This window comes from Diplotaxodon limnothrissa, linkage group LG7 (genome assembly GCF_057381915.1).
Source record: "Diplotaxodon limnothrissa isolate DT_005_m linkage group LG7, D_limnothrissa_male_GT1.1, whole genome shotgun sequence".
NCBI classification, from domain to species: domain Eukaryota; kingdom Metazoa; phylum Chordata; class Actinopteri; order Cichliformes; family Cichlidae; genus Diplotaxodon; species Diplotaxodon limnothrissa.
The window spans coordinates 60,450,463-60,460,573 of record NC_140602.1 but is presented as its reverse complement, the minus strand read 5'-3'; the positions used below and the strand labels follow the sequence as shown (position 1 = coordinate 60,460,573).

At 37.4% G+C, this 10,111-nt stretch overlaps 2 protein-coding genes across 2 annotated transcripts in view; one reads left to right on the top strand and one right to left on the bottom strand.

Moving 5' to 3' along the window:
* Positions 1-388: 388 nt before the first annotated feature.
* The window catches only part of LOC146629418 (E3 ISG15--protein ligase HERC5-like), a 30,830-nt gene continuing 21,107 nt past the window's right edge, over positions 389-10,111 (top strand). The window contains 12 exon segments of the mRNA XM_085357129.1: positions 389-483; positions 739-835; positions 2,719-2,849; positions 3,042-3,166; positions 3,855-3,913; positions 4,041-4,159; positions 4,271-4,330; positions 4,424-4,529; positions 4,643-4,853; positions 4,993-5,141; positions 5,259-5,366; positions 5,496-5,594. Coding sequence (XP_085213255.1) covers positions 389-483; positions 739-835; positions 2,719-2,849; positions 3,042-3,166; positions 3,855-3,913; positions 4,041-4,159; positions 4,271-4,330; positions 4,424-4,529; positions 4,643-4,853; positions 4,993-5,141; positions 5,259-5,366; positions 5,496-5,594 — 1,359 coding nt within the window.
* On the bottom strand, positions 6,457-9,647 carry LOC146629421 (uncharacterized). Its single transcript, XM_085358916.1, has 4 exons — positions 9,603-9,647; positions 8,959-9,039; positions 6,620-8,338; positions 6,457-6,468 (listed from the first exon to the last, which is right to left on the bottom strand). The coding sequence occupies exons 1-4, from the start codon at positions 9,645-9,647 to the stop codon at positions 6,457-6,459; spliced, it is 1,857 nt and encodes a 618-aa protein (XP_085215042.1).

Sequence of the window (10,111 nt, the reverse complement as noted above, 5' to 3'; positions counted from 1 at the left end):
TGACAACAACATTGATCAGGATGTGAAAAAGCTACCAGATACAAGTTGTCAGCAGGTTATGGCTGACTAACCACCCTGCCTTACATCACTCTGGGCTAATACTGTAAAAAGCAATCATTAGTTTGTAATATCAGATCATTTGTTTTGATAAATACATAGTCCAGTATCAGAGTTCATATGAGCTATTTTAGCAGTAATTTTACACCTCCACTGTGATAGTATTTAGCTGTTAATCATGTTAGCAAGGAAGCTCGGGTTTGTTATTCATTCTTAATTTAGCCACGCTGCATGAATTTGGATGATGCGATTTTTGAAAATGACAGTTTCATTTATCGGGCGTTTATAAAATCGAATTTCTTAGGCTGGCTTTTAAGGAAGGACAAAAGATATGTATCAGTTGGCTGGGAAGAAAGATGGAGGTGGAAAGGATGTGCGAGCTATGGGACAAAGTTGTGAGACTAGGTTAAAAAGAGGTGAGGATCAGTGAGCAGGAGTGTGGCTTTGTGCTGAAAAGAGCACAACAGATTGTCTGGAGAGAAGGTGAAGGAAAGTCAGCTGAAGCAAGACAGTTTGTGGAGTTTGTGTTGGACTGTATGTTATGGTGGGAGCCTGGGGATTAGTGGACTTTGATTCCAAGTTAATACTAGCTAGTGTTTCTCACTGGTTTTTGGGTGGTGGAGTAAAAGGGATTGGTTGGTGGCTGTTTCTAATGTTAGCCTTTTCTTGGTTTTCTTACAGGCAGGGTAAAGACATGGTGATGAATGAGTGTGTGGGCCGTCTGCTGAGGACCAAGAGCTCAGGACAGTCAGACAGGGGCGTCGCAGCAGGAGTCACTGTGCTCGACAATCCTCTGCTGTTCTGAGATGTCACACTCCTGCCTGCACATACAAACCGCAGTGAAGTCAAAGTTCCACCTGCACCTCCACCTGTTCTTGCAAAAGCATGAAAACTGACAGAGGTGAGACAGCAGAAAAGTTTTTGTCTATTTTTTTTTTTTACTAAGTTAAGGAATTAAGTTAAAAAGAATGATTAAATAAATTGTTTCTTGCATTTTTGATTTAATGATTGTGTTTAGGATTATTTCAGAAACATGTTTAGAGGATCTTTGTAAGCCTGTATTTACTTTAAAAGAAGGGAAGCACTTTTTCATTCTACAGAAAAGGTGACACATTACAGATGAGTTCATAAAAAGTGTCACTGTCACTCTTTCAGGGCTCTGTCACTTTTCCTTTTTTTACTGGAACAGCATGGTAAAGTAGGCCTAGGCTGCCATCTTGTGGCAGTGTGTTGTTACTACAACATATGAAATAAGATAAGATAAGATAACCTTTATTAGTCCCACACGTGGGAAATTTGTTTTGTCACAGCAGGAAGTGGACAGTGCAAAAGTTATGAGGCAAAAATTAGAATACAATAAGAATAAATACAGTACACAACTGTACAGAATAGAATAAAATAAAATACTATATACAGTAGAATAAAATAAAATAAATATACAATAAGATAAAAATAGAATACAAATACAAATACTATATACAACTGAGTAAAAATACAACGATGACAGAAAGGATTATTGCACTTAGTATTATTGCATATGTATGGATGTGTGTGCTTGATCAGTTAAAGTCTTTATTATGGAGTCTGACAGCAGTGGGGAGGAAAGACCTGCGAAATCTCTCCGTCCCACACCGTGGGTGCCGCAGTCTCCCACTGAAGGAGCTGCTCAGTGCTGTCACAAATTGTGTTTTATTGGAAATATAATTCAGCACTACTGAGCTGTTTGTAACTCTCTCAGTTACAAACTGAACCTGTTTTGTAGACATATAAATTACTTTTCTTTTTTTTTTGCCTGTCCTGTTTGGATCTTCAGCCATCAGAATTGTTGTCTGAAGGCCAAGAAAGATGCCAAGTGGATTTCGTTTACCAAGTGGATCATCATGGCCTTGCCATATTGGTCCATTTGATTGCCCTTTATTATAATTATGTATTTATTTTATTTTCGTTTTTTAAAGATGGGACAGACATGACTGGGGGAGAGGGAGAGAAAGAAAAATAGAGGGGAGAAGAGATGGTGAGAAAGGGGGGAAGAAAAAAAAGAAAAACAAACAAAACACCTGGATCACCTGTATGGAGATAAAAAACCAGTAGAGAAAACAAACAACAAAGAGCAACATAATAAAAACAACACAATCACAATAAACTAGCTAACAGTAGATACTAAATATTACATGTTATTGTTTTTTGTTTTGTTTTGTTTTTTTTTCTTTTTTAATTTCACCTGTTGAGAATGAAAAAAGAAAACAAGCAGAAGAAAACGAGAGCAATAGAACAAACAACATCACGATGATTAATGGGAATATAACTGTAAATACTAAATATTAAACATTATTGTGCAGCACATAAGATCGACAGTGCACAGTGTGCTTTGAGGTAGGAGCCAAAAAGGGAGTAGTTTGTGTGTGTGAGCACCCGTGTGTACACTGTGAACATGAACGCACTAGTTGACTCCAGTTATTTATACTGAGGTTTCTTTTATTTGTCTGTTTTTTAATAAGAAGAAATTCCAGTAATTTCATACTATCATTGTTCATTTTGCATTAATTATGAAAGTGCCTTTTTGTTTCTTATTCTTTGGCTTCTGATTGCTTTTCCACAAACTCCTGAGATAACTATATGTACATGGCAAAAATTTAATATGGACTGTTGTCTGGTTCTCAGGACGGTGCAGTGTTTACATTTGGCTCTGGTCAATATGGACAGCTTGGCCACAACTCGTTACAAAATGAACAGTGTCCTCGGCTTGTTGCAGAGCTCTGGGGGGCAAAGGTCACAAAGGTTGCATGTGGGAGGTAACATTTAATTATAATTATATCATAAATACTGTAATTGAAAAAGAAAAGCGTTTACTGCTGAGCGAACAGGAAACTTCAACTTCTGTCTTATATCTTCAGAGTGATCATACTGAGGTCCACCAACAACACAGATGTTTAAAATGTTTTACATTGTGGACTTTCCTTTTCATGCACTCTTTTCTCAATCAGCTGTCACACACTGGTACTGACAGAATCCAAGAAGGTGTACTCGTTTGGGTGTAATGAACAAGGGCAGCTGGGATGTGGAGACGAGACTCAGGCATCAGTGCCACTACCTGTGCAACTGCCACATGGTAAATACATTTATCTGAACAGAAGAGTCGATTCAATTTACAATTTCACAAAAATAACAGTAACAATTAAATAATTTTATTATTAGAGTAATAATTAAGGTGTGTCACATCCAACTGTATAGATAGAGGTTATAAACCTGACAAAGACACACACATATATTCACTATGCAGCAATAAAAAGTGCTACTCAGAGGTACTGCGTCTTCTGACACCAGTGAGGAGCTGCACTGTTGGGCTTTGCACTTGCTGCAGGTGTAACACAGATGAGCCAATAGCCCAATAGATAATTGGGTAAAGCTTTAGTTTAAAATAATTAGTAATTCTGACTATAAGGGCTTGAATATAATCATAGACAAAATGTTTGGCCACGCATCAAATACTGGAAAACTTAAAATAATCTAAAAATAAATGTCATGAACTCACGGCAGGTTTTAGGTTTTCTGCTGTATGTTTTTAAAGTGCTGATAAAAAAAAATAATTTAAGCAAATAAAACTGGACCTGAATTTGATCCAAATAACCGAGTTAACCACAGTTAACAACAAAAAGGTTTATTGCCTAAATGTCACAAATTAAGCCCACTGTAAGAGCAAGTCGCTATATCTTATATTTCTTTCTGGAACTGAAAAACCATCCCATACAGTACAGTTCACTCTTAGGTAGATAATTTCTCATCTGTTTTTATTCTAGACATTTCTAACATCTATGCAGGAGGAAACACTTCATTTGCAACATGCACGCCTAATGAGGTACCAGCACAAATGCATACATTGCAGTAAGGATACCTGTGGGAGGATGTAAACATGGCTTTACCAGTTATATCTACTTGTGAGGTCATGTGTCTAAACCAAACATGAACCTTTGCTTCTTTCACAGGGCGCTGATCATGAGTCAGGCAGTGGCACAAAGAACAAGGTGACAGAACACTCTATTGATAACATGATTGACAAATGGGTCTCTGCATACAATCCAAAGCTGTGGAAAAATCTAAAAGAGTAAGTCTAACACAAAAGCAGCTGTTATTGTTGTTGTATGTAACTGGTTTGCTGCACAGCATGTACACTGTAGTCTTAGTGTTACTGACTAACCTCATGAACTCTTCACAGGGAAATTCACAGGATGCTCACATCTCCATCCTGTATGAATCAAAGCTTTCTTGACAGGAGGTAAGAACACCATTTATGAGCATGATCACGACTTCTTTATATCTGTTGAATTTAACATTTGAATATACACATTTGTCATTTTCTTCATGTCAGCAAAGATAAACATTTCCAAACTTCACCAAAGTACTCCGGTTTGGACTTGTCACTTGCACGGTGAAGTTTTGAGAAGCTGGTGATTCGAGATGTTGTTTTTGCAGAGGTATTGAACTGGAATGTGACTAACACACGTTTGTAAACTGATGAGTAATTAACTAAAAAAGTAAGAAGTGGACTTTAATTAAACCTTTAATTAATAATAAGTTGCATCAACAGGCTGAGACTGCTGTTCTGCAGCTGCTTCCATCTGTTGATATGAACCCTGTGGGAGTGGAAGGATTGAGGATCTTCCTGCTTCTCAATGAACGTCTGCATGCATGCATAGAGAAATGCAGATGGCAACAGAGCAAAAAGCTTGCTGATGCAGTCGCTGCTACCATTTAGGCAGACTTTAAGAACTTTAAAACCTTCAGCACGTCTATTAAAAGTGTATTTATTGGATTAGTATATACTGTTTAAATGCATCAATGTATTAAATGATAGCATTTTATTCTAACAAACACTCTAGACTTCTTAAACCATGATATCAGCCAGTGAAGAGCTGACTGTAACTTTTTCATCCTCAGGGGAATGGTAGTCCTCACTGTCACCCTCCGACACGATCAGATATGTTCAGGTGTGAAAGACGGCCCTCTCGTGGATCCCAATCTTTAAGTCTGCTTCTTGCAACGCTCAAGCCAGAAACGTACTGCTAATCCTCCAGCATATGTACTATGTCAGTATCAGAAATGATCAAAAATTAATTAAATGTATTACTGCTCAGCTTTTCAACAAAAAAAAGTTGGATTTTCACACAGCCAGTATAACAAATACTACCACTTCTTGTTTTAAGACCAATGAGATAAACAAGAAAATCCCAGAAACAACTTTTTGCCTCGAGCTTAGCCAGATGTTTCTAAAGGAGGATCTCAAACGTTGGCGAACAAAGTCAAAACTCAAGGTGAGGTCAGCTGACAACAAGTACTTTGAACCTGCTAAGATGGCAGTCAACCCAGAAAATGACTCATTCATGTTAACACACTGTTAAGCTCACTAACTGTTTATGTGGGTTGTTTCTTTGTTTTTCCAGAATGAAGATGATCTGCCTGTGATTCTTTGCAAGTACCCATTTGTGATGGATCTGAAATCAAAGAAGCTGGTTTTTGACATGAATTCTGCATTCACTCAGGTAACTTCACCACCCTGTTACAGGAAAACAATAGCAGAATTTGTAATTTTCCAGTCTGCATTAGTGTGTTTTAGTGATCGCACTTTAAAGCTACACTATTCAGCAGTTTTATATAACAGACAAAACAACCATCTATAAAAAACAAAGGAGTCACAACAGAAAATAAACTAACAGAATACAATCATAAATCAGCAGCTGCCCTCAGTGCTGCAGAAGATTCCAACATTTTGTTGTTTTATTTGTTTTAGTTCTCTCAGCACTCTTTTCACTCACAGTTCAGGCAGGCGTCAGTTTCACACTGCAAATTCCTTGTAGCTTGACAAGATTTATTGTCTTAATTTTAGCCAGATTATCTTGTCCATCTTGTTTTGAACATTACAAGCTAGTTTCCAGTCTCATGTGTTAGATGATTAGACTTGTTTCAAGTATATATTACTTTTTTTCCTTATTTAGTCTGTATATCTAAAAATGAACCATTTTACATTTATTTCAAGCAAAAATAGCTTTTAGATAGAGTGTAAAACAAAAATTATCTCAAAATAAGAAACATTCACCTTTTTCCTTGAAATAAGAAAGTCACTCATTGGAAGGTATTTATTTCAGGTTTTTAAAGAAAGGACATCTTCAAGGTTATATTTTGTCATAACATAGACACTGTTTCTGAAATTGACTGGGTAATATGACGTAAAATCAAGTAGGTCTTCAACATCAGTCAGTTCAGTTGCTTGGGCAAGGTTGGGAATTGCAATTTCATAGGCAAGAAAGTCTTTGTTGAAACCCAAGGTTTCATACACCTGGTATTCAAAACAATAAAGTACACTATTAACAATAAAAATGTTTTTTACAAGTCCAAAGATAGGGTTTAAACCATTTGCTGAAATGAGTATAAGAGACCTGTCACAGATGTATTTGTTTCCATGTAAAATAAGCCACTTTACTCTAACGGCATGATGTATAGCATCTTCAATCCCCAAAAAATCTACAACCTTTGATTGCAAATGGTCCATATTAGCAACCTCTGATACAGGACCTAGTTCTTTCTCATTTACAAATATCGGATGCTCAGTTCCTGCTTCACTTTGGCAACACTCCAGCAGCTGATTGTGGTTTACAAGAGACTTGCACACATTCTTAAAGTTTAATTTGGATGACCATTGTTTAAAAAAACTGTGTTTAGACTCGAATCTCATGCACATATGACGTATTACAGGTCCCAGGGCAATAATTTGAGAGGGAAGATGCAGCATGTAATGTTGCTTTGGTATTACATTTTTTTCTGGGAATAGTTGCCTGAATTGTTTAAGATGATCTTCTATCATTTTTTTTAGTTTGGACACAGTTTGTAAAGACACAACTGGGGCAAAAAGTATTTTAACAATTTCAATTAAATCCAAAATAAACTGGATAAAGGGATTTTTCTCTACAACACTGTACAATAAGAATGGCAAAATCTTGATCAATATAAGCATTTGTCCAGAGGATTGTTTGAGTCTGTTGTCACTTGAAGCTAAAGTAGCAATACTAATTGGTGAAGGCTTGTCACGTATGTCCACTGATGAAAAAGGAAAGTTCTGCATGGCAGAATTAAACAAGTCCAAATCCAAATTTCCAGATAAAACAAGGTATTTCAACACACACTTAATTTCCATTGGTGCCACTCCTTCAAGAATTACATGCATAATATCCTGTGGCATCTGCTCTATGAGATTAAAACCTGGGAAATCAACTAATTTGCTTTGTCTATTTATGCCAAAAGTCGTTTTGAGCGAGGATTTCAAAAATTCGGTAGTTGCCCTTTCTATTTCAATGCACTGCCTAATGTGTCCGTCCAATGTCCGTCTGGTGAAACTATGTTCATTGAAATTTTCTTGCATTTCATCAAAAGTACACTCACAATGACGACATTTGCTATACGCAAAACCAACTCCTTCCTTAAATCCTGCAAGCTCATGCTGGGCAAGAGTGTCTCCACACACAGCAACAACTGCTCCGTTTAAATAAAATTCCCCATTGACAGTGTTAATCATAACACCATCGTACAGTAACTTCAAGTCCTCATTGATTCTCCGCAGTATTATATCTACCCCCCACTCATCTATGTCCCTAGACTTTGCGATTGCGAGAAGTCTGATGGAAGCCAACTTTGATCTAAACTTAGGGTCTATGTTGCCTAAGGTGTAATAAAACATTAGTAGTTTATTTACACTCGCACGTGACCCTAGGGGGTTACACATTTCTATCTCATCAGAATAGAGTATCAGTTGTAAAGCAGAGTTCTTCTTTGAAAACAGTGGGTGGGTTTTGAAAATAATTCCATCATTAATGTCATACAAAAAACTGGCGTTGGGGCAACTCTGAGGTCCAGCACTGAGCATGTCAAATAGTCTTGAATTGGATAAAAGCTGTTTCAAACTTTCAATCAAAGGAATGTAGTAGAAAGACTTGTTTTTGATTGCAAGAACTCTCGATTCTCCCTTTTTAACTCTACAGGCATAATTGGAAATGATGATCTCCTCAGGTGTGACAGGGTTGAAATGCATCTGTGTTACACGGTCCTGTAGGTTTGAAGCTGCACATATGGGAAAGGGATCCTGAAAGTTGTCCAGTGTTGAAAGAACTTCTTGTTGTAAAGGTCCATTGCTGTCAGGTTGCCTTTCAAGGATGGTCTTTATTTTTCCCCTCAAGGACGTCAGAAGAGCTGTTTGATACTGTTGGACACCAAGGACAATGTTGTTGACACTCCTCTGATGGGGGAAAAAAAAACACATCAGAGACATGAAAGCGTAAATAGAAAATATAACAGAAGCAAAATGCAACTCTATTTCTTTAGCTCAAATTAATGAGCCACTGAATGTTGTAATTTACCAGTGGAGCAGTAGAAGAAGAAATCAGCCAATAATTGGCATTGTTTTGCATGACATGCCACATGCATGACTCACGTGGCACAAACACATTGCACCGAGCAAGATGGAGGAGCATGAAAGGTTACAACAGAAAAAGTGAACAAATGATTGCCTCATTTATTTTTTTTATGTAATTCTACTTCATTTGTCTTTTATGCCTAAAAGTGAACACATTTTACACTGTTAAGCCTATTTTAAACTGTTGAGTGTGCCCAGAGTTACATACATTGCAGTGAACTGCACAACTCTTGTGCTTAACTTCTTCGTAATGTACATTTGTTCTTAATAACTTATATAGGTGAAAGTAATAGCTGAATAAAACCAGCGATGAAAAACAATCAATTAATTGCAAAGATAGTGGACAGATTATGAAAAAAAAATCATTAGTTGCAGCCTTACATTGAACCAGACTTATTAACAAGTTAACAATGACACCCCCATAATATCAGATGAAGCAGTACCTGTGATAGGTGGCATTGCTCCCGCACACCAATAGCAAATGCAGCTGCACATCTGGCAAGATCAACAGTTTCTCTTTTACCCTACAGGACAAAAAGAAAAACAATTGTGTAAGAAAAATGACTCACTCAGAATGTGTTTCAAATTCCACCAGATGCAAAACAAAACAAAGAAATATTCCAAACTGTTGTACATTTTTGCTATTAAAAGATTCATACTACAATGGATAGCTAATGAAGCTGCAAATGTTATGAACAATTTAAGAGTTATTTAATGAAACTTAACCAATCTTTATGGAATCTACTCTGAAGTTAACTGAAAGAAAAATTTGAAAGCTGCTTGGTTCATGGAGCATCTAACAACAACCAAGGCAGGTACACAGCACTGGTAAATAAGTTTATTTATTATGTTTAAGTATGGTAACTAAGCCTACATTGTTGTGCAAGCCTGAATTTCAGCGGATTCATGCATTTGAAATTCAGCACTGGCCTTCATACCTATTAAAATATTCTAATCAAGTAGTTTATCTTAGAAAACACATAACTTTAAAACTATAATATTCACTTGAACTGAGTACATTTCTGAATTGGGGTAACTGTGCTTGGTTAAGGTTAAACAACACACAGAAACACATAAAGTACATTACCTGATTCTGACGAGGTGTTTGAAGCTCAGCCGCGTCTTGCTCCATCACGTTCTGACTTTCCTGTCGCTCCACCTCCAACACCTCCGATGTTACTGGGGGTCTAGTGGTGGTGGCTCTACTTCAGTGCCATTGCCATTGCTAACAGTTTGTCTGGGTTCGGCAGTATAGTCGGCAAAAATGGCTGTACCAAAATTTTCGCCTCCTAATACATTTGCATCGGATGAAGCTGTCAGCCATCCTGTAGGCGGGTTCCCAGTGGAGATGTATTGTGGATGTGTGCGTCTGAGATGGTGGTAAAACGAGTTGAAAACACGGTAATCCTCGGCGCATCCGACTCCACAAATGACACGGAAATCTGGACTGCGACTGTGTGCAGTATTAATGTGACTTAAGAGAGACTTCAATGTTAACGCCACAAAGACGAAGCAAATCACACACCTCCAACAGGCCATTGTATTAGACTAAAGTCAAGCAAAAAATATGTTGCAGTGTGGAGCTGTTGCCGCGCT